The sequence below is a fragment of the Nanorana parkeri genome, unplaced genomic scaffold (assembly GCF_000935625.1).
Source record: "Nanorana parkeri isolate BGI_ZX_2015 unplaced genomic scaffold, ASM93562v1 scaffold819, whole genome shotgun sequence".
NCBI classification, from domain to species: Eukaryota; Metazoa; Chordata; class Amphibia; order Anura; family Dicroglossidae; genus Nanorana; species Nanorana parkeri.
In genome coordinates, this window is record NW_017307087.1 from 751,901 (window position 1) to 776,845 (window position 24,945).

General features: G+C 40.8%; 1 protein-coding gene across 4 annotated transcripts in view; it reads left to right on the forward strand.

The window, feature by feature from the left end:
* Positions 1–24,945, forward strand: part of MTA1 (metastasis associated 1) — a 136,641-nt gene that overhangs the window by 105,799 nt on the left and 5,897 nt on the right. For 2 of the 4 annotated variants that reach the window (XM_018565158.1, XM_018565159.1), the window contains exon 18: positions 15,456–15,487. The exons of the other annotated variants lie outside the window; for them this stretch is intronic. In XM_018565158.1, the coding sequence (XP_018420660.1) occupies positions 15,456–15,487 (32 nt within the window). The remainder of the gene's footprint in view (positions 1–15,455; positions 15,488–24,945) is intronic. 4 annotated transcript variants of the gene reach the window in all.

A 24,945-nucleotide genomic window follows, 5' to 3' on the forward strand; every position in this document is an offset into this window, starting at 1 on the left:
CGGTTAGGTGGGTCCTGTGCTAAAGCGACATTAGTCGTCGGTCGAATGACGGTGGTAGAAAATGTGTGACCCATGGGAGGATTACCTTTTTTAAATATTGGTACAACAGTTGCTTTACGCCATACAGTTGGTACCCTTCCAGTTAGTAAGGAGTCCTTGAAAACTAGGTACAATGGTTTCTCTATAACTTGGCTTTGCACTGTAAGTCCCCCTGGGTGTAAGTTATCTGGTCCTGGGTATTTGATTACAGTAAGTTTTCCTAGTCTGTTTTAAACCCTGATGTCCATCAACCAATGCAGTACATTCAGCACATTGGGATTTACGTTCTTGCTTTGTTTAATAAACCCATTGTTTTAATTAGTATATACTGAGGAGAAGAATGTATTTAATGCCTCTGTCTTCTCCCTGTCATTTGATCAACCGCCCATGCTCCTCTTTAATATGGGGACTACATGTTCTTTTCTTACCTTTTATACTGTTTATATACTGGAAGAATTTTTGGGGGTCCTTTTTACTTTGCCCGGATTGCACTTTTACATCTCTTATTGCATTTCTTGTAGCTCTTAAATACCAAGGTTGTGCCTTCCACCTTGTATTATTTAAATGCCAGCTTTTTCTCATTGATATGTTGTTTTACTGTTAGATTTAGTCACTTTTGATCTTTTATATATGTTACCCGAGGGTATGCATTGGTACAAACCATTGTTTGTCATATCCTTAAAATTCCCACTTGTCCTCCGTGTTCCTTCTTAAAAATATTTGGTCCCATTTTGTATGATACAGTAAAGAACACAGCTTGTCGAAGTTAGCCTTTCTGAAGTTTAGCGTTCTTGTCACACCAACACGTCTAACTTTTCTGTAATTTACTGCAAACATAATCACCCTGTGATCGCTGTTACCCAAGTCTGCAACCAGGTCTGTGTTTGTAATTATTCGATCTAACGTATCATTTTCCTAGTTGGGACTTTAACCATTTGATTCATGAAATTGTTCCGCAATAAGTTCAGGAAACGACAAGCCTTAGTTGAGTTTGCAGTTCCTGTTGCCCCATCAATGCTGGGATAATTTAAGTCACCCATAATAATAATAATAATGTTGCCCTGTTTTCCAGCCATTTCAATCTGTGAGAGGTGCTGAGACTCCTCTTCTTCCATTATGTTGCATTGTTGTATGATTACCATTGGCAATACAACCAACTAGCTGTATTATTTTATAGATTTTCACAAAAGAAGATATAAATGACTAGGGCTAAGGGCCTATTTATAGATATGCACTTAAAGTAGTAATATGGCCTCTCATAAAAAAATGTGTGTTGAAGCATTCAGCTACTTTGATGGAGGGACAACACAGCTGCACTGCTTACACTATAGTGGGATGCAAACATTTTCAGGGTTATTCACTAAAGGGTGAAGAGTTTGGAGAAGGCAGGAGAAGTGAACAATCTAGGACAACATAGGCGAACTGGAACATGAGCTGAATTAGTAGAATTTTTCTAAATCAGCTATTTTGGACTAGATTGTTCACTTCTGCCTTCTCCAAAAGCTTCACCCTTTTGTGAATAACTCTCTTTTTGTGTGGCTATCGGCGTTGTAACTGCTGATGCTCAAGACTGTACCTTGTCAATAAGTAGCTGGCCACACCGAGCCCTTCTCGCTGTTTTTTTTGTCAGAAAACAGTGCTACTGAAAACCTCCCACATTTTGGCTGCAGTGTCTAGGAGAGGGAGTGCGCACAAATGAAAGAATTTGGCTGACTCCAGAGTTGAAGTAAATTTTTTTAATTTGTCTTTGATTTTGTTTTATTTATTTTAAAGGCTATTGCATCACATGTTAGCTAAAACAGACTTTTTATATTGCCACACAGTAATGAACAACACAGATTAGTGTGATCTGTGATACTTTTATTTTACTTGCACTAACAATTAATTTTTTTCAGCACAAACTTCAGGGGTCTAGTCCCTTCTTCTTGATCCAACAATCACTTTAAGTACTCCTGTAATAAAGTAACAGAGCTCTGACCATACTGCATAAGTTAATGAAAAATAAATTGAAACAAAAATGGTTATTCAATTTTCAGGTATGCGGTGCCTTTTTTTTGGTGTTTTCTATATGCATTTTGCAAAGGAGAAAGTATTTTCTGTGCAGCTCCATGCCTTAAAGCCCAGTTTCAGGCACAATAACCTTATTTGAGTTCAGTAAGTTGTTACAGTGCCTTTTCTAAAAACCCTCCTTACAGATTCCATCTTCCTCTCCCTGCAAATTATCAGATACCGTATATACTCGAGTATAAGCCGAGATTTTCAGCCCATTTTTTTGGGTGAAAAGTGCCCCCCCTCGGCTTATACTCGAGTCAGCGCCATGTGTCATCTTACTTACCTCGCCGAGCGTCGCGTCACTGCTGCTCCGGTGTGCGGCGCTCCGAGCGGGGTCATCTGGCAGTCTCCGGGTCCTAATTTAGGTGGCCGGAGACTGCCAGATGACCCCGCTCGGAGCGCCGCACACCGGAGCAGCAGCGACGCTCAGCGAGGTAAGTAAGAAGAAAAAAAAAACCCCCGCAGCGGCCAGTCAGGCAGGGGAGCAGGGATGAGTCAGCGGCGCGCTGATCAGGCGAGAGGAGCTCCAGGTGGGGTTGTAATTTAGCGGGCAGGCACCTCTGAGCCAGCTAAATTAGGACCCCACCTGGAGCTCCTCTCGTCTGATCAGCGCGCCGCTGACTCGTCCCTGCTCTCTCCGTGATGTGATGATCCGATCACCGGCACACAGTGAGTGAGGGGAGGGGAGGGAGGGGGGTAGAGAGAGAGATTAATTAAGCAATTATATATGTATTGTCTGCACTGTATTAGCAGTATATACTCTATATAGAGTATATACTGCTAATACAGTGCAGACAATACATTTACAATTATACTAACATGAATGTATTAAATGATCTGTATGTAGCCCTGTACTATGGATCATTTAACCCATTCATGTTAGCAGAGGATCATTGTAAATGTATTGTTGCAGGCACTCTATATGTACATGTACTATATACTACATATAGAGTGCACTGAACAATAGATTTACAATTATCCTCTGCTAATATGAATGGGTTAAATGATCCGTAGTACATGATATGTAGCCCTGTACCCCCTTTTCCACTTACAGAGCTAGGTTATTTTTCTTTTAAATAAATATTAATGTAATTTTATTGGTATCTATCTACCAGTAGCTGCCTCATTTCCCACCCTCGGCTTATATTCGGGTCAATACTTTTTCCCAGTTTTTTTTTTGTAAAATTAGGTACCTCGGCTTATATTCGGGACGGCTTATACTGGAGTATATACGGTATACTGTACATGAGGGTGGAAGTCCAACTTCCACTGTACTTCTGTGCGCACTCCAGCTGTAGTGCTGCAGGTCTCAAGCTCAGCACTACAGTTGCATCTCATCCTGGCAAATCACAAAGCAGACATCCTCAGGCTTCATTTTGTGACTGGCCATAATGAGTGGACAGATGTTACCACAGCTCTGAAGCCTTTTAGACCTTTTTGTGAAAGAATACAATACCTGCATCCCTTTTAGACATGCCTTCTCAAGCAAACATTCCGCCGACTGCACAAAATTTGCAGCACCCAGTGGTCAGTAGGGAGAAGTAGTCATGTCTAAAGAAAGTGATCCTGGGAATGTGTTCTTTCATTCAATTTTTTTGAAGAGATCTGAGGCAGAATGCTGTGACAATTACAACAGCATGCCAGCCTCTCCCACTAAACTACGAGCAAAGAGCAGCAGAGATACCAACGTGATGTCACAGGTCCTTAAAAGAGGTATTTCTTGTAAAACAGATTTAACTGTTATATATTTATATGTGTGTGTATGTATATATGTGTGTGTATATGTATATATATATATATATATATATACATACATACATACATACATACATACATACATACATACATACATACATACATACATACATACATACATACATTTTATTTATATTCTGTGAGACATATAAACCAACCAGTGACAACAAGTGTAAAATGACAAAACCATCCAAACATAATTGGTATGATTGCAGGTGGGCAATCATGAGACGGGTACCAAATAAGAAAATAAGGAATCTGGAATATCCACTAGATAAGAGATCATAATTAAGTAGGAGTACCTGATGACTCTGCCAAACTGTAAATATTGGGCCAAAGAGAGTACCTGTACCAGTCTATCCCCCTTGCTCCGCTTCCACGATTTAGCAGGTATCACCAGTACGAATGGGTTAATTAGTTCAAAATGTATAGCCTCTATGAAAGGTTTTAAATACAGTATTTTGAGAAGAAGAAAGAGACAAAAAAGACCAGACAGAGTGAGTTGGTGAAAGAATGATACAGAAAGAGGAATTAGGAGAAGCAGTGGGAGGGTACTCCACAATAGAAAGAGAAACAAAATTAGGGTGGGGGCAGGCTGAGCATAGAAAGACATTGAATGTGCTGGGAAGGCATTAGGCTGACCAGGGCTCCCAGTTTAAAGTAGGGATCCGTCCCTAAATGTTGGCCCAACAAGCCTCAGTTCTGTAGATGAGGCAGTCAGTAAGTCTACAGGTTCAGGAGGTATCACTCCAGAGGGCCAATATGTATTCAATGGAAAATCTAAATTGTATCCAATAAAACCCTGTTTTTTTTAGAAAGATTCAGAAGTGTCCCTATGTGCTGCAGTCAAATTTTCAGTAAGCATAATGTCATTTACTCTTGTGAACCAATGATTAAGCATTAGCGGGTACCTTTGTGTCCATGCATGGGGGATGTATCATTTTGCTACACTGTGAGAGTTTTATGTATCGGGATTTGCGGATTGAGGTTGAGTGAAGCAGGCACGTCGCAGGATTACGACTCAGATCATGGTCTGTGAGCTGGCAAATTATTTTGGTGAACTCTGACCAGAATGCTTTGATCCTCGAAGAATCCAAAAATATTTGTAAAAGAGTGCCACCAGGCTCACAGCAGTGCTAACACCTATCTCCAGTTCCCAGGTGAATGTGGCATAGAACCAACTGAGTCCTGTACCATCTTGTCATTAATTTATAGTTGATTTCCTGATACTTGTTAAAGATAAAGGCATGGTGGGTGAAGAGTCTAATGTGGTCCACCTGTTGTGGAGAGAATGTAGTTGGAGGAAATGATACGCATTTTTGCGACAAAATATGCTAATAGAACATGAAAAAAGAACCTCTCAATTAACCAGGTTGAAAGCATACATTTTTACATGGTGTGCATGACCAGATGACTGTATTAGGGTTTGGCAAAGAGCGAATAAAACGCAAGAGTTGGTTAAACTTCCAAAAGTCAATTTCTGGGAAACTGTATTGCATTTCTGAAATATCAGGTAATTGCCAACCTGAAGGACAAGAAATATTCTTCAATCTGAATTTATTGGCTCTCATCCAATAATTAAAAATCCGGTTGCTGTGACTGGGGGGAAAGAAAGGGTGTCCAAGAATAGGAAAGGGTGTCCAAGAGAAGGAAAAACATGTGATGCCCAATTTTTGTGCAACCTGTTCACCAGATGCTCAGAGCAGAGTAGATCAATGGATGAGTTTTGGCCCCAGAAAATGCAGAATGGCCCGTCCATTGAATCCTCGCTAAGGGCTGTGTTCAAAAAAGGGAAGAAGTTTAATTCCAAGAGAAGCTGGGATTCCCAAGGATCTCGAGCCCTAAGGCCTGGTTCACACCTGGGCGTTTTACAGCGCGTTCCTACGCGCTATAAAACGCTCAACATGTGAAAACCAATGATTGCCTATGGGCATGGTTCCCAACTGGGTGTTTTACAGCACGTAGGAACGCGCTGCAAAACGCCTTATGCCCAAAGAAGTACATGAGCTTCTTTGGGATTTGCCGCGCGTATCCATTAGGATACAGCCGGATAGCCCTCGGAAATGCGTGTTTGTCGCGTGTTTTTTTTACCGCGAATCGCGGTAAAAATGGGCGGCAAACACGCATATTCGGTACGCCTAGGTGTGAACCCAGCCTGAGGCCTGGTTCATACCTGGGCGTTTTACAGCGCGTTCCTGCGCTCTATAAAATGCTCAACATGTGAAAACCAATGATTGCTATCGGCATGGTTCCCACCTGGGCGTTTTACAGCGCGTAGGAACGCGCTGCAAAACGCCCTACGCCCAAAGAAGTACAGGAGCTTCTTTGGGGCGTATTTGCTGCGCATATCCATTGGGATACAGCCAGGTAGCTCTCGGAAACGCGTGTTTGTCACGCGTTTTTTACAGCGAATCGCTGTCAAAACGCGCGGCACAAAACGAGCGTCAAACGCGCATATTCGATACGCCTAGGTGCAATTAAGTTTTTAATTGCAGGTTGGGACTGCTTAAAAGGAAAATGTAGTTGTCAGCTATTGGCAAGGTCAGGAGTTCAGGTTTTTGTAGGTAAAGAGGGTATAATAAACATGCACTTAAATGAGTGGCGCAGAAAGGGATATTCTAGGTTGAGTCAGATAGAAAAAAAATAATTAGTCCGCATAGGCCTCCACCTAGTGTGCCGCATTCCCAACACTCAGTCCGAGTTGGAACAGACCGTTTGAGGAAGGATTAGAATGGCGTGTTAGGGTAACCCTGCTGGGTGCCATTGGTAATTGGGAACATTAAGGAATGGACACTGTTGACCTTAAAAGCAGCGGACAGTGATAAAAAAAGTGTCCTAATCCAGGATAGCATATGGGTAGTGAGGCCAATGTGTTGGAGAGTGAAATTCAAGAATTGCCAGTCTACCCAATAGCAGGCCTTCTCCGCATCCATAGGCAAGAGGAGCATTGGGATTGCCCCCAAACAGGAATGCATTGGGTTTAAAGTTTTGATGATGTTGTCCCTGGCCTCCTTCATAGGTGTAAACCCCATCTGGTCTAGGTGCACAAGTCTTGAGAGGAGAGGTTTGATTCACTTAAAAATTTTAATTCCATATTCATTGGGGGGAGGGGGAACAAGGGAAGGTATTATATGCATATACTACATGTTAGTATTTACAATGCCACAAGCAGGATTTTTATTATAACGGAAGTATAATGTATTTTCAGTAAGCATATATTTTGAGTTTTTTAAGGTTTACTTTCAAGCCAAACTCCATTCTCTTCACAGATATTTTGTTTTGTTTTTGTTTTTTTCTCTGTTTTGGATAGTGCATGGAATAGATAAAATCCTGTCAAATGAATAATGTGCGTTTTACACAGAAGCACAAAAAATACAAAACAATAAAACTTTTTTTTTTAATATTTTGTGTGCCTGTGTGAAACAATTATACGTGTTCCACCAGAATTGACTCCCTGCTGACACTGTCCAGCTTTCAGCTGTTGCATCAAAAGATGCTGAGAGGTTGCCTTTTTCCATTTGCATGACCAATTGCATTATCCAGCATGTGACCTACTATCAAGACAGATTTAGTAAGTGATCACAGTGCTTCTATTGTGACAGATATGTCCAATTCTTGCTTCATAAACTTGATCATCTAATTCCATTTAATCCAATATTTCCAATCTACTCTCTAATAATAAGATCCATAAAAGATGCGGTATACCTATATTAAACTTTCTTCATACTAGAATCCAGGATTTATATTTCCATTCATCAGAATGCATATTTTTACACAATATTAATGACCTACAACTACTACCTATGGTGCTTCAAAAGTAACGTTAAGGGGATCTCTTTGACTACTGCATCAATGTATATTGGATTTGAAAAGATAGTAATATAGCCACTCCAATGTCAATATAAAAAAATGTAGTACATGTTACTAAATGACCAACAATAAAGATCAACAATTAGACTGGTTCAAAAGATTAGAATAAAAAAAACTTACAATTAAACCATAAAGAGAAAAGAAAATGTGTCTCATAATGTATATCTTCACCAAATTTCAAGAACTGCATTTCAAAATATTACATGGTGGTATCTACTAAGAGTCAAAATTTGATTCTGAAGCCCCTTTACAATATTGGAGAAGTTGCTCCTTCTTGGGTAGTTAGATTCATATTTGACTTATGTGGCCCAAACTACAAGACTTCTGGGAAAGAATTTACAACACCTTATTGGATGCTTTATTGAGAAAAGTTAATTCAAATAAATCTTCTTTTTTTTTTATATATAATACAGAATATGCCCACTCAAAAAAGATTTTAATAATACGGCATCGACAACAACCAAATCACTATTACCAAAATACTGGAAGTCAAACTACCACCATTAAATAATTGATAGAATAATTGAACAGTTATTGCAAATTGGAAAAAACAATACTGTTTAATTCATACGAAATTGACACGAAATTTACTACAATAACTGGAACCCCTGGATTGGGCAATCTTACTCCTTTTCAGGGTTTCTTACCCTTTCTCCTCCAGTTGTATACAGCATGGCTCGTTTTGCAGTATGTTTGGCACTGTTGTTCCTCTTTTGCGCCCTCTTATGACCAAACCCATAAACATCATCATTCTGCAACTACTGGCAAACTCATGATAAATTCCTGTCCGAGTGATGATGCAAACACCAGTTCACTATTTAACCTTTAGCTTGTCCATTCAGTCTCCGCCACGCAGTTGCATGTGTTTTGATCTACTATTTTTTGCGATCGCACTGCACCGCGGGCATTGCTGTGCCACGCGTTCTGGTGTGGGTAATCGCACTGCAGGCATAGACATTGGCCCCCTACCGCCCCAGAATGCAGGGAGGCTTACTTTTTAGATCCGATTAGTGGCTGGAACACACTGGATTTGGTGTGAACAAACCCTTAGCGTTATGGGGGTGATCCGAATCAATGTCGTGGCTTCCTTAACCAAGTGGGCATTTATTTTGAAATGCTTTCTCATGCATTTTCATACGATAGGTCAAAGGTGGGCTTCCTGATATTGTTACTCTTGGATGAGGCCTTGGCCTGGGCAAATCCCTTATGGGAGAATAATGAAACTGTCATACACAATTAGCCTGAATTTTTTGCCTCCCTTGGTAGGGTATTCAAGTTACCGACTCGTTCCACCTCTGCTACCAAGCAACTAATGTCTATCCTACAGGGTACACAAACCATTGCTGAGTATGCTATTAAATTTGTACCCTGGTGGCAGAGGTGGGCTGGAATAATGAGGTTCTGGTGGCTGACTTTTCACAGGGCCTCTCCAATACCTTGATGGATGAGATTGCGACCAAAGACCTGCCTAGGGAGCCTTCACCTCACACGCTTCCTTGGGATGTTTCAGGCAGTGAACCCATGCAGTTGGGGTTCACTCGCTTTTCTAAGGCTGAGGGGGCCTATAGGAGGAGGGAAGACCTGTGCCTTTACTGTGGTCTCGATGGGCATCTTCTAAAGACGTGCCCATCACGTCTGGGAAACGTTCACACCTAAGGTCCTGTTGGGGGTAGACCTTAGGTGGAATTATTTCATCCTTGATTCTCCAAAAAGACAAACCATTAATTACGGTTGTCCTCTACAGGGCCGATTTCTCTCACACCTAGTGGACTTCGGTGCTGCTGGTTACTTTATTGACAGCACATTTGCCTCAGAGTTCCAATCTTCTGTTGCCTTGTACAGCTCTGTTGGCCATTGATGCCGGACCCCTAAACCCTGCACATATTACCCACAAGACCATTCTGGTCAATCTGGCTGTAGGGGCCGTAATAAGGGAGTTGGTATGTTTCCAGGTTATTTCCTCCCCACACTATCCTGTTCTGGGTTACCTGTGGCTCCAGAAACATAAATTGACCTTCAATTGGCAGATGGCTTAGATCCTCTTTTAGTCTCCACAATGTAAGGCTAGGTGCATCCATAGGCCAGTTAAGCTACTTTGTACATCCTTGATCTCCACGTTGCCCACCGAATATCAGGAGTATCAGGATGTCTTTGATGAAGTGCGTGCTGGTACTCTTACGCCACATCGTCCCTATGATTGTACTATTGAATTGCAGCCTGGTGCAGTCCCTCCTCACGGCAGGGTGTACATTCTCTCTGTTGCAGAGAATAAGGCCATGAAGTAGTACATTGCAGATGCAGTTTCTAGGGGGTTTATCCACAAGTACACTTCTCCAGCAGGAGCTGGCTTTTTCTTTGTAAAGAAGAGGGGTGGTAAGCTGACACCTTGTCATGAAATTATTTGACCACCCCAAGGGTGCAATGGTCTTCACCAAACTCCATCTAATGGGTGTGTATAATCTCGTAAGGATCAAGGAGGGCCATGAGTGTAAGACACCGTTTAACACCAGTAGTGGGCATTATGAGTAATATTGCCTTTTGGATGGTGCAACACTCCTGCTGTCTTTCAGGAGTTCATTAATGTTCTTCGTGATATGTTACAACAATGCGTGGTAGTTTTTTTAGATGATATTTTAATACACTCCTTGCACCGCCAGGACGTTAGACGAGTTTTGCAACGCTTATGTAAGAATGGGCTTTTCTGTAAGCTTGAAAAAATTAGAATTTCACCAGTCCCAGGTTACCCTGTAGGGCTACATTATCTCCTCAGAGGGGTTCTCCATGGATCCACAGAAGGTGTCGGCCGTTTTACAATGGTCTCCGCTCAATTCAACATTTCCTTGGTTTTGTCAACTATTATCGAAAATGTATCATACATTTTTCTTCTCTAGCGAAATCTATCTCAGACCCGACTAAGAAGGGCAGTGATCCACACAACTGGTCTCCTGCTACCATTGAGGCATTTGAAGCCTTTAAGTCCTCATTTGCTACTGCTCTGATCCTGTCTCATCCCAATCCAGCTTTACATTTTAACTTTGAGGTCAATGCATCTGAGGCAGGAGTAGGTGCCCGCCTTTCTCAACGTCCAGATGGGCTCTTGCACCCTTGTCTCGCCATTATTCTGAGTTCAAGGAAGGCCCCTTTCCCACTTATCCCTATCAGATCATATTCTCTGAGAAACCATGTGATTCATGTTTTGTACCTGAGAATTTGCGCATTAAACTGTTTTCTCGCCAATTCTGATGGCCATCTCTCTGCATTGATATCACTGCTTACGGGGCTGCATGTTCCATTTGTGCTGAAAGCAAATCCCCTCAACACCTTCCTTTTGGCCTACTACAACCTATTCCAAATGGGGAGCATCCTTATCCTCATGGTTGTCGACCGTTTTTCCAAAATGTGCCATTGCACACTGTTTAAGAAGTTTCCCACGGCTCAGGAGCCTGCCTTAATGTTTGCCAGGGAGGTCTTCCGCTTACACAGTATACCAAAGGAGTCTTGGATCGGGGTAGCCAGTTTGTCTCTAGATTCTGTGGGGCCTTTTGCTCTAAGTTGGGAATTCGACTCTCCTCCGCCTATCATCCGCAGTCCAGTGGCGCCGCTGAGTGATCCAACCAAGCCCTGGAGCAATTCCTCCATTGCTATGCCTCGGACCATCATGACAATTGGCCTGCTCTGCTACCCTGGGCTGAGTTTGCTAGGGACCGTGCTATCAACTCGTCCTCCCAAATGTCCCTGTTCATGGCTAATTATGGGTTTCAGCCATCTGTGTTACCCGAATCTTTTACGCCTCAGGACATTCCGGCTTTGGAGGATCATCTTTTGGCGCTCCATTCCTCTTGGGTGCAGATTGAGTTCCCTTTATGCCTCTATACAGCACCAAAAGCTCCAGGCAGATCATAGGTGTCTACCCACTCTTTCCTACCAGGTTGGTGTGGTTGTTGGCCCCTAACCTCAACCTACTCCGAAATTGGCACCCCATTTTATTGGGCCATTCCATATTCTCCAGAAGGTTAACCCGGTTGCTTATGCACTTGACCTTCCTTCTAGCATGTATGTCTTCAATGTGTCGCTCCTTAAGCCACTAGTGTGTAATCGTTACACCACCACCCCTCCTAGTCCTCGACCTATTCCTGTTGGCTAACATGAGGAGTATGAAATAAGTAACATCTTCGACTCTCATCAGGTCAGGCTTCAAGTCCAGTACCTGGTCCACTGGAAAGGCTACGGTTTGAAGGAGTGTTCTCGGGTTCCTTCCCCTGATGTTCATGCCCTGCCCTCCTTCATGCCTTCTATGCTCGTTTTCCCATAAGCTTTTTGTCCTCCCATGGTGGAAGGGTCATCAGGGGAGGGTACACTCAGGGTTTCTTACCCTTCCTCCTCCAGTCGCCTGCAGTATGGCTCGTTTTGCAGTATGTTTGGCAATGTTGTTCCTCTCTTGTCGCCCTCTTATGACCAAACCCGTAAACATCATTTTCCAACTACTAGCGAACCCATGGGAAATTGATGCAAACACTAGTTCATTATTTAACCTTTAGCTTGTTCATTCAATCTCCGCCCTTTGTGTGCTCTGCAGTTCCTGTTCTTCGTGTATGACCATGGCTCTGGCTGACTGATCTCCTGGTTCCTGATTCTGGCTATTGTTTTCGTTCATCCTGCTCTGTGTTCCCTGACCTGGTTTGGCTGACTACCCGCTTTGGCATCTGACCCCTGGCTTGGCACTGACGATGTCCTGGACTTTCTCCATAGTTTTTGCCATTTGTTTATTGCTGTTTTCAATAAACTCCTTTTATTTTTTAAACCTGCACTTTAAGTTTCTGTCTGGTTTCTTGGTTTCCTAACACTCTTAAGCAAATAATTTTGTTCTCTATTTTCCATTCTGACAACTATGATTATTCTGTTTTCTGTAGCCCAGTGTAATTATTTATTTTATTAGATATTGTAACTAAGAACATGCATAAGTAAATATTGTCTAGTTTCAAGATGCACGTGTATTCTTAAGGTGGCTATACATTTTGCAAAGCTTTTACATTTCTTGATGACCTGGCTGAAATTTGCACAGTGGGTGCTGCTGTTGGCACCCTTTTGGCCAGCATTCCTTGATCAGCTGATCGATGGAGCCAGTCAGAACATTTTCCAATGAACAGAGCAGGCAGCCAATGAGCTGCGGCTCTGTTTGGGTATTCTGACAGCGACCGGTGACCACTGTCTGAATACAAAGGAAACCGTGGGGATTTCTTGATCAACGCGCTCGTAGCGTGGATGGAGGAATCTGCTCTATTTTTTTTTTCATTCAGCCCTCAGGTTGAACAAAAAAAATAGAGCAGTGTGTGGCCAGCTTAACTTTATTCTTGGCAGGCTTTGTATTTTTCTTTGAAATCTGCACAGTAATCAAGCGTGAAACTCTTGGTGCAGTTGGTTCCTGTAATAAGACCGGTAACCGCTGCTCTCCTTCCTTGTGCAGGGTGACTGGTCTTGCATCCACCCTCCTCTAGTTTTCTGCAGGCAGCCTGTAGTAGTGTTGAGTCCCTCCCACAGCTCTGCTATCTGCACCGGCTATGTGCAACCCAGTGATGATGTCATGGTGTTTTAACAAGGTAATGTCTGAGTTTGGAAAAGCATTTGGTGCACACAAAGTGGATTTATATCCTTTGTGGCCATTAAGCAATATATACTGTATAAGGTAATACATCACCTTTTACAAAAAATATTTATTGTGCACACATTAATTAGGCAAACAATGTACATTTTATTTATTTTTTTACATTTAAACCTGCAAAGCATTGCACCTGCCATCACTGGACTGTGGATCAGGGGCATCCCCCACAATGAGGCAGTAGTAGCATGGCTGACTAACCATAAACCCCCCCACCTGGCTGACAGCTTGGCTTCCCTTCTGCCTGCTTGGCGTCAGCTGCCACCTCACACCCGGCTGATGCTCTAGCTCCTGCAGACTTTTCTTTCCTAATATTTTTTTTAGGTTGAGCTTTTAAAGAAAAATAGGAGGTGAGCGATTTTACACTCAACCTCATAGTTCGAGCCGACGTGTAACAATGAAATTGTCACACGTCGTCTCAATAGATCGGGAAGTGAGCGAACGCATACCGTCGCTCGCTCACTTCTCGATCATGTCCATGCAGAGAGCCGTGACTGTCACTCACAGCTCCCTGCAGGGTTTCCCCTCCCCTGTCCGATCCTCCAGCGCTGACTGGTGGAACGGACGGGGGAGGGGGCAGGTACAGCTGGCTCTACCTCTAGATAGGCAGAGCCAGCTGTCAATCACGCAGCTGGGTGGATCTCAACAGTAATGTCGGGATCCGTCCCGACTGCAGCGGTCTCAGTAAACCTCTGTAGCTCGTGGTATACTGAGCTTTGGGTCACGGGAGTTTATGTCCTCCCGTGACCCTTAGGAGAACTATGGGGAATAACACTTAGCCCATAGTTCTCCTTTAACTAAGTACTTGCTGAGTTCTGTTCTCTCTAAGGCCCCGTTCACATTGAGCGGTTCGCAAATCGCGCGATTTGCATGTCGCGCGATATCGCGCAAATGCTTGCATTGAGCAAGCTTGAATGGCGGCTAAATCCGCTCCAAAAAGGGTCCTGCTGTAGCGACCCGCGACAGCAGGACCCTTTGCCCCATTGAGAAGCATTGGAGAGCGATATCGCGCGGTAAATTGCCGCGATAGCGCGGGAATTACCGCGCGATAAATCGCTCAATGTGAACGGGGTCTAAGGGTTCAGATCCTTTTTTTCTACAGGAAATAGCATTTATGCCTAAAACTGAAATTCAGGCAAACCGTTAAATGCATAGATGAAACCCATACACGTCAGTTATTTTAGCTGGTAAAATATTTGTTTCTCTGTCCATTACAATTGAGCAGTACATCTAAGTCACAGTCTCATCATCATTTAGTGAATGCATAACTGAGTTATGTTACATGTAGATTTTTTGACTGCAGATTCAATGCATTAGAAGTCGTTTTGCTGTCCCTACGTGATATGATTCCTCTGTCCAGATTTGTCTGTATTTATTTTCTGGTTAAAATAAATACAGCATATAAGCAGACCAGATATTATACGGAAACAATTCTTACATTTTTCTATCCAAACTTGGTTATGTAAAACATCTAGAGTTTGTACATAACCAAGGAGTTCAGCTGAAAACTTTCTACAGTTAACATTCATGAACCAAAATTAGTCTACATAAGCTTGGTAAAAATAAAAAAAAATTCAGTTAAAATAAAAACGTAATAATAAAGAAAATTTGCAAGGATAAACAAGCACCCTGCATGTTGTGGACACCTTTATGTAGTTCCATGGTGGGGTCCACACTGCTTGTAGGTTAAGTGTAACAAGATCAGGTGCTGCAAATATAGATCTAGCCTGTGTCCTCTGTCATTTATCACCCTGCTAGTGATGTTTAACCCAGTTTGATGGTTAGCATGTTAGGTGTAACCACCAAAATTGGCGTTTGGTTCACTTAGGAGTTTTTTTTCGCCCCTGCAAATCTCCTTTGACATGAATCTTTTGTTTGCCAGTTTTTGCACATTTGCACATATTGTAGTATTACTTAAAAGATGATGTGCAGAGCTCACTGAAGATTTAGCTTTTTTTAACATTTGTTTTGACAATGTGTGGACAGATTTTTAAGAAATCAGTAGACTTTTCATGTACGTTTTATTTTTGCTATGATACAAATACAGTGTCTTACCAGATCTATTCTCTTTCATGTTTGTTAGGTATTCCTAACCACGGACAAACCAGACAAATGGTAAGAGAATGTTTCATTAAAGCCAAAACAGAATGCTAAACAAAAAGAATTAGCTTTAAAGAGAACCTGTCACCATTCCAATTCATTTTAATCCGGCATAAAAGGCAACCAACTAAGTACCCATTTGCCTACCAAAATGCAAACGATAAAGTTCCCCTTGTTTGCAGTCTTTTTGTTGGTTCTGTTGTTCTTGTCCAAATCATATCACATTACTCCCGTCGCTGTAACTGCTACACTTGGCATTCCATTGAAAGGTAACAGGTACTTGAATTGAAGTACAGTATTGTGAGCAATGATAAGTTAAACTGTATTTCCACTTTTGCAGTCAAATTTAGGAAAACCCCTCTATATGTTATGTGTTCACACAGCATACTGAAAAAAATAACTTTTAAAAAATTCTTACCCCTTAGATGTTTTGTTAAAGCAGTCAAGATGGCCGATTCCAGATTTTTCTCAGCCCTTTACTAGTGGTCTGTTCCAATGGAAAGTCTTGAGACTCAAATTTGGGGATTGTTGTTTATCTCATAAGCTTTATTAAAATACAAGGACAAGCCACCCCTGAATGGACGAGACCCCTCACCCATTACAGCCCATCCTAACATTTAAAAGAAATAGAAGCACACCGAAATTTTAACCCGTAAAACCCTAACCCAAGTAAAAGTTATTTAAACTGCAAGAAGCAGTTTTAGCTTATGCTATGTGAATGAGAACATGTAACAAATCTAAAATAGGCTTCGAATTTGGCCAATTTGGCTTCGAATGTGGAAATACACTTTAAAGTCAGTTGGTCTACACCCGTGGCAGACAGTCATAAGCTATGCAGCTGCTGTAGTGCCCGTGCCAGTAAGACCAGCTAGCTCTCTGGCAGAGCTTTAAATGGCTTTGACTGGCAAAGGCAAAATGGCAGTTGTCAACATCATCTCATCACTGATGTAGTCGGATAACAGTGCCTGATGTAATAATATAACAGCAATTTATCAATCTTGCTATACTTCCAGTGTTATGTTGAGCGAGCGCAGAACAGTTTGGGGGGAAGTTTCGTTCATATCTTCTTTGAATCCATACATGCACACTTTGACAGCTTCCTACTAGTGGACAAAAGAATGTTGGGAAAGAGTAGCTGACTGCTAGTGATAGACTGTTATATTGTGCATACGCCCAGCTATAAAGTACCTATAGATAATGGGAAATTACTGTAGACAAGTTAGGAAGGGGGAGACAAAGGAGCCTTCACATGCCAGTCTATCTTATTCACCGTAATTAGCTTATAATTTGCTTATTTGGCAGAAATGCAGCAGGGAAAACTGAGATTTTATAAAAGAAAGGATATATTTTATGCAACAAGTAAATACTCAATTTATGAGAAGAAAAAAACAAAAAAGTAATGAGTATTTAAGAGATGACTGGTTCTCTTTAAATTATATACTTTTACAAACATTTGTTGCATAGCTGTGTACTACATATTAACTTTACCTTAACATAAGCGTACTAATATAAGCTTACATTAAGAAATGAATTGACACTGAGCACAGAAAACACAATACTTGGTGTTATTTTATCAACTAGGAAATAGTTCCCCATTTGTTGTATTATTTGTCTACATGTGATTATTTTTTAACTAAATAGGATCACAATTGGCATACATTAAAAGAGTCTGAGACTCTGTACTGTAGTGTTACATTCATTGACTCTTTTGTTTGGAAATAGTGCCCCATTTGTTGTATTACTGTCTACATGTGATTATATTTACTTCTAAATAAGATCACAATTGGCATACTTTAAAAGTGTCTGAGACTCTGTACAGTAGATATATATCTCGACTTTTTGTTTGGAAATTGTGCCCAATTTTTGGAATGTTTAATTGAATGCTATGTGGTGGATCTCCTTTTTCTTTATGCTGAAGTAATTTCTTTAGCAAAATACTTTTATTGTTTCATTTTAGTTTCTTAATTTTAGATGAAAAAAAAAATTGATTAAAAGTTTTAATGCTGTGAAGCAAAATTAATTGGTCACTGGCACAAAAAAAAAGGATAGAGTGACCATATTCTGGCAAATATCCTAGACTTAAGGGGCAAGTAACAATTTGCCCATATGTACTGCATAGTACACTAATATAATGCTATGGGAAAGTGATGCAGCCTTTCTCACAGACGCACTGAAAGGAATGCATGCACAATTAAGCAATTGTTTACAAGCGATGAGAGATGTTAATAATTAGGGTTGGACATTTAAAAACTTTGGGATTTTCTGTGTCCTTCTAATGACCAGAAGAGCTTATCATTGGTCTGTTAATTCTTTTAAGGCCAGTTGAGGGAAATGATGCTTGAATCTTTTGCAAGAAGAGTAACTGCTTTGAATGTTTACATAAATTTGACCATGGAGAGGTGCACTACTGACTGCTTTCTGTCTTTTAGTATCTCTTATTATTACACAACATGTTTACCAAGTTGTCAAAAAATCTGTACAACCTTTAGCCAGTCTTTGTAATGATAAAAGGGGAAACTAAGCATTTGCATGAATGCATTACCTTTGCATGTTAGCAGAATACAGATAAGCATGGTAGCATGTTCTAGAGGTGCAATACAATTTTAAAAGCAGGTGACTGATCAGCTATTCTTGCAGACTGGTCATCTGCTTGTGTGAAGCCACCCTTAGCCAAAGTACAGATCACTGTGCAATACAATGTCTACTTTTCCATAGTCCACACTTATTATTTGCTGCAGTTGGGTAAATCAACCTTTTTTAAAGGAATATGTAGTCCTTTTTAGGTTATTAAATGTAATTCAATCAAATGAAATGTGCAAGGCTGTCACTTAATGCAGTGAAAACTATATCCCCTTTTAGATGGTTTATCCTGCAGTAGATTGTTTTCCCCAGAAGCGGTGTAAATTAGACTTTCTGACATACCAATAGCCAGAGGGGGGTTATCTGACATTTTTGTTTTATCAAACGTGTTCATAAAAACATGTGTGAAAATGTTTTGTCATGTCAGATTACTTTGTAGTTGGTTAAATCAACCACATACCAGAAACTGTCATGCTACCATGCTACAATGTTACCATGTATCATGTTTTTTAAAATGGCATATTTGTAAAAAAAAGTGGGGGGGAAAACAAAGCTGTAATGCAAACTGTAGTAACTAATAGCTGCCACTCGGGTTTTAGTTTACTTAAAGCAGAACTATGAGGTCAATGATTTCCACTCATGCTCATAGTTAGAGCCGACCTGTGACAAATAAGCTGCCACAGGTCGGCTCTATTGATCGGGCAGTGAGCAGAAACATGCACCGATCTGCTCACTTCTCGATCGTCTCCCTGCCGTGAGTGGTGACTGCCAGTCACTGCTCCCCGCAGGGATTCCCCCCTCCCCTCTCCGATCCTCCAGCACTGAGTGGAGGAACGAGAGGGGGAGGGGGCGGGCACAGCTGGCTCTGCCTCTAAATAGGTAGAGCCAGCTGTCACTCACGCAGCTGGGTGGATCCCGACAGGAATGTTGGGATCCGTCCCAGGCTGCGGCGCTCTCACTATTGCCCGCGTTATACTGAGCTTTGGTCCAAGGTATATCCCACCGCACTCCTGACCGGAAACAAACCCAAAGATCGGGTGGGTGCCGATGCGACCGCAGAGGCCTCCGTCAATAGTACAAAATCGATAAATGGTCACTCGCACTCCAGTGACTAGAGATTATTGAATCGTTAAAGTGACCCTAAACTCAGGAGTTAAATCTTAAAAATACATTAACAGTTCCATAACTATTAACAGAAATGTATCTTCTTTTGTGTATAACTCAGCTGTAGATCCTCAAATCATTTTTGAATTAGTGCTGACCTTGTCCTTCCTTCTGGAGGGTGGCTACTTATGTTCCCCATGGTCCCTATGTGTGTTCTAAAGCACCCACCACTCCAAGCCCGCTCCTGTGATGGACTACAATCTCAATACAAATTAGTAAACTAAACGTGAGATTGTAGTTCATGACGAGGGTTTGGAGCGGTGGATACTTTACAACACACACAGGGACCTCCAGAAGCAAGGACAGTGTCCGCATAAATTCAGAGATAATTTGAGACTCTACAGCTGAGTGATACACAAAGTACATTTGTGTTAATAGTTAAGGTACTTGAATTGGGTGACAGCTGAGTCCAATAACTAGTAACCGTACATGGCATCAGCTGCGAGCTTTTTAAAGTGGGAACATCGAGTGAACATTACCTCTTTGCAGGTCATCATGTACGGGAACATTTGGTCTCTTTTCCTTATTAGATAAGCCTAATTGTGTGTTGTAGCAAGATTGCTACACATATTTTATCATTTTAAACCAAACATGCAGCACTGCATGTTTGGTTTAATTTTGACTTAATATCTTTTTGGTTAGATATTTTGCTGCAGTTGGGTGTGTTAATGGTTTGTTAACTAGTAGCGCTGTACATGTGGTTGTGGTAGTGTTACACATTTATACCTTTTTAGTATGTAAAGTAACTAAACTTAAAGAAAAAGCGTTCAACAACATGCAGTAAACAATTAATTGAAATCCATGTTTTCTCCTGTATCTTTATGCCATCTGTTTGCTATTTTAAAGAGGAACTATCGTATAATTTAAAATATATATGTGTGTGTGTGTGTGTGTGTGTGTGTGTGTGTGTGTGTGTATATTATCTCCATCCTGTATTTGAGAGCAAATTTATCTTGCTCGTAAAGCACAAAACCTTGTTTATAACTTCCTTGTTTGTACGGACTGTCTAAATATATATGTACATGTATAGGCAACCGTGTTTTCTCGTGATACATGCTGACTTTCTTGTTAGTTACTTTGTTGATCTTCTCGCACTGCAACCTGGCTGTTAAAAAATTAATGTTCTAAGTAGTAGTAGGTTTTAATTTCTTGAACTCCCAGAGTGTTTTTCCCAAAGATCATGTGATCTTTTTCCTAGGCTTTTGATCACATGAGGGAACTTTGGTACAGGCTTTTAACTGAGGATTAGAAGGATGTGTTTTATTTTGGTATTAACAACAGTATAATTATGTTTTTGTATAATATATTAGTATAAAAGTATTCAATAGTGTTACATAGGGTTACATTTGGCCAAGGATGCCTTTCTGTAAATTTATTTTTAAAAGTCATCACAAAACGGGATTGTACATTTTTGCAGCCAGTTAGGAGAGTAAGCATTTTTTTGATGGACACTAGGGACAAGGTTCACTTTGGAGAGAGCCACTTCTTTTTAATATTTCTTTAAATGATTGGAATTATTTAGAGCAAGACCACTAAAGTAATGTCCATTGGCCACTTATGCTAATGGGTATTTGCTTATTCACAGGGCTCATATGAGATTCATACTGTGTTGTAAATCCATTTGTCATGTTCAGTTAATTGTTGCTCGGAGATAGAAGGCAGCTGCACAAATGAGGCCTAATAAAGCAGAAGTAAACTGCTGTATAAATGTTCAGTTTTTGCCCTAATGTGTAATTATGCACAGCATATTTGCACATTAGGGCACACACCTTACAAATGTGCCCTTCTCCAGCAATGTCCGATCAATCTTCGGTCCCCAGCTCTGTCCTCCGCCACCAATGCATCTGGTTTCCCGGAAGTCCTCTTTGGCCATTGGGTGGCTATTGATGATGGCAACCAGATCTTCTTAGAGATGCCATGAATGGTCTTGATGTGTTTTTGTCAGAAAAGACTTTGCATGTCACTGCAAAAAATCCTACCTTCCAGCATTTTTTTTTTCTACTGACTTTACTTCCACTCTATTTATTTGCTTTGAGGGGGTACATTTTTAATGGGAAATATTAATTTGTTGTGGTAATGCTCACATGCTCCTTGTTGAAAATTTGAAGTGTAATTTTTAAAGATAAGTTACATAGTTGCATAGTATTTGAGGTTGAATAAAGATATTAGTCCATCAAGTCCAACCTATACACTTTAACACTGAGAGCCTTTTTCTTACCTCAGCTGGCCAAGCCAATGTTTCATAGTTAGTTTTTTCAGTTAGGCACCTATTACAGGCTTTGTTTTATTGGGCTTTTTGGAAGGAGTAAACCATAAAACATAGTATGTTCATTTTAATATTTGTGTATATTTGTGGTAAACCTTTATGAAACTATTATTCTCAAAAACAAGATCATGTTATTATTAGGGCTGTGGAAATTAAAGATTAATTTCTCGATTAATCGTTAAACTTTTTGATCGATTAAAATAATTTTGATCGCTAATGAAAACACTCACCTCTCCGCCGCCTTCCGGGAGTCCCGCCGGCGATCCAGTGACGTCACGGACATCGACCTCACCAGACTCCTCCCCCCTTCCCCAAGTGGCTCAGTCGGCTAACGAAGGGAAGGGGGGAGGAGTCCAGTGATGTCGATGTCCGTGGCGGCTAACGAAGGAGCCGACGGAACCACTTGGGTTGGTGAGTTTGCCCAAGAAACTTTCTGCACGAGCGCCAGCCAAGGCATTGGCCTATACACATACAGTACAGCAATGAAGTAATAAAATGAACTAGGATCCCACTAATCCAGCACGTTATTATTCTGAGTTGCCCCACTCAAGTGGCGGACATATTGAGTGGGGCACGTGAGATTAATAACGTGCAGGATTAGTGTTATCCTAGTTGATTTTATTACTTCATTGCTGTGCTGTATGTATATAGGCCAATGTAGTTGGATCACTATGTCCACATGAGAATGTCAGACAGAACAGATTTCAAACAGTATTTCAAACATACAGCAAGATCTCAATCTTAGTTGTGAGTTTATTTTAAACCTAATCATTTCCCACTGAATTTAAAGCAAAAAAAATGTTTTTCTCAAGTCGGGTCTAATGAATTGTATACCAGTTAATGCTGATATCCCTAAAACTGTTCTCAAACATGTGAGAATGCTGCTTTTCTCTCTCCACCTAGGAAAGTTGGTTTTTGGCTGTCATGTTGGCCTTATTGTTTCAGTACCTTGAGTCACTGACTAGAGATGAGCATGCAGTTAAAAAGTTCTGAGTTTACTCTGATCTCTGTTAGAATGATTCAGACAGCCTCCTGGAAGCCATGGTTCCTAGGAGGCCCCTGCCTTCCCATGCACAATGGCCAATGTTGCCCCACCACAACTCCATAAATAAGCAAGCTGAGCGAGTGCTGGATTCCTCTCCTAGTACTAACAGTACTTTCTCTATGGCCTGTAAAAAGTCCAATGTCCGCGCAAGCACAAGAGCGAGTGAGAGTCGAAAATCATTTAATAACGGAGCTTGATCACAATAAGAAAATCTAAAACAGCCAATTTATTTTGGGGTTGCAACTCCCTCCCCCTTCATGGCTCAAAATATTATATGTGGAGGACCCAAAATGGCACACCATCACCACCACCATTAATTATTTAAAGGATAAAACAAGGAAAATACCAAATAGTCAGCTGATGCATTATTCTGTGTCATCTTCCAAATGTTTAATGGTTATTGTGCCATTTTTCGAGTCCTCCTGATTACATACAATTTTTTGCTGAAGGGAGGTTTTTGTACCCCCTAAATGCATCGGAACAAGTATGAACATTCAAACACTTTGGACTCTCACTTGTGCTGATGCTCTCAATAGACTTTTGACATGTAGATTCCAAACTCTGGGTCCCCCAGTTAGGGGTACTCTGTTTGTTCCAAGAGCAGCCTCACTGGAGCTATTGCATTCTATGTGGATGGGATTCACCTTCTTCAGTCATAGCCTATTGAAAGTCAAATCCAATGCCTCAGTCACAGGTTACAGTTTCTCTCTGGCCTGTGTCGGTCTACAGCATTATATGGGTGCACCCATCCAGTGATGGACTATAACCTCACATTTAGTTTACTAATGTGTATTGAAGTTATAGCCTATCACAGGAGTGAGCTTTGAGCAGTGATTGCTTTACACCACACAGAAGGGACCATGGGGAACAACACCAGCCACCCTCCAGAAGGAAGGACAGTGTCGGCACCAATTCAGAGATGATTTGAGGATCTACAGCCCAGTGATACACAAATAAGATATATTTTTGTTAATAGTTTAGGTACTTGAATGCATTTTTAAGATTTTATTTCTGAGTTAAATGTGAGTTCAACTGTGTGGTAGTTGAACTGAATTCAGTCTTGAAAGCAGACTTGAGATTTCAGCTCATTTAGAATAGTTGTACTTTTTTATTATTTGTGATGTTTACTATTGAATGCACCTGGGATTGTGTTTGTTTCAGCAGTTCGAATAACTTCACTTCACATTATGCAAATCATTTTTTGTGAGGACCAATTTTATGATTGCTAATATGAGTAGTGCAAAAATTGTATATGGTCTGGAGAATGTAATAATCCCCTTTAGAAGTAATCCTAAATAGAAAAACATTGACCTTGCCTTGTGAAAGAAATGTAGCTTCAAAAGGGCCACAGCAGTCCCTGGTGTTCCGCCACTTGGGGAGCCCGGAAAGGAAGACATGCACTGGGGCCCCGAGGTTTTTAGTTATGCCTCTGACACAGGGTCATCAAAAAAACAGAACAAGTAAAGGGAGAGGTAAGCTTACTACAATTTCAGTTGATATCCAGATCAGGAATGCCAATCAGATGACCAACTTATCCTTTCAGCTCTACAAATATGCACTCCTAAAAGGAATAAGGGAAATTATTTTTTCGACTTCCCCAGTGTTGGTCTACCTCAAGATAAACTGTAACCAGGTGGAAATTTCTAAACTCTAACCAATCCCAACACGATTAGCCAGGGAATGTTTGTTTTGTGAGGGAAGGCTTGTCTGAAAGCCAGAAATTGGGTCTTTTGTCAGGGCTTTTTTCTCTCATCATTCAGCTACTTATTATCATCTGTGTGGGCTATATGTAGATATTGCAGTGTATTTTTTTCTCTGTTTTGTAAGAAATATCTTCAGAGCTTGTTTTAATAGCTCTGGTGCTGCAGAATTTATTTTATAATCACCTGGGTGAGAATATATATGGGATATCTAATGGTCTGACTGTTTATGATTGGTTATTTTGTAGTTTATGGTAGAAGCTGGAATTATAGTGATGGTATCTGGCCAATTTCCTGTACAATACATAAGGAGGGTTATTTAAAAACAAAACTAGATGGAGCTGCGGAGCATAAGAAATAAATACTTTTTTTTAAATGGTCATCAGTTCCCCCCCAGTGGCCATGATACAGTATTACACCGCAATATATTCTAGTTGAAAAAAAAATATTTTAAGAACTTTAGTGTTTGCCGTTATTTGCAAAAAAAACAACTTCACAGATATTGACAGGGCAAAGGGCCCTAGGAATTGTTTATAAATAGACCCAAAGGTGTGCAGTTTACCATGGGCAACTGTGGTGTCTGAAAAGTTTACGGAATTGTCCATTTTTAATTTGATGGACAAAGTGTGTTAAATAATGAAAGCTTTTATCTGCTGTTCTGTCCATATAATAAAATATATTATTTTGTTTAAACTTTTTTTTACGTTATTGCTGGGAG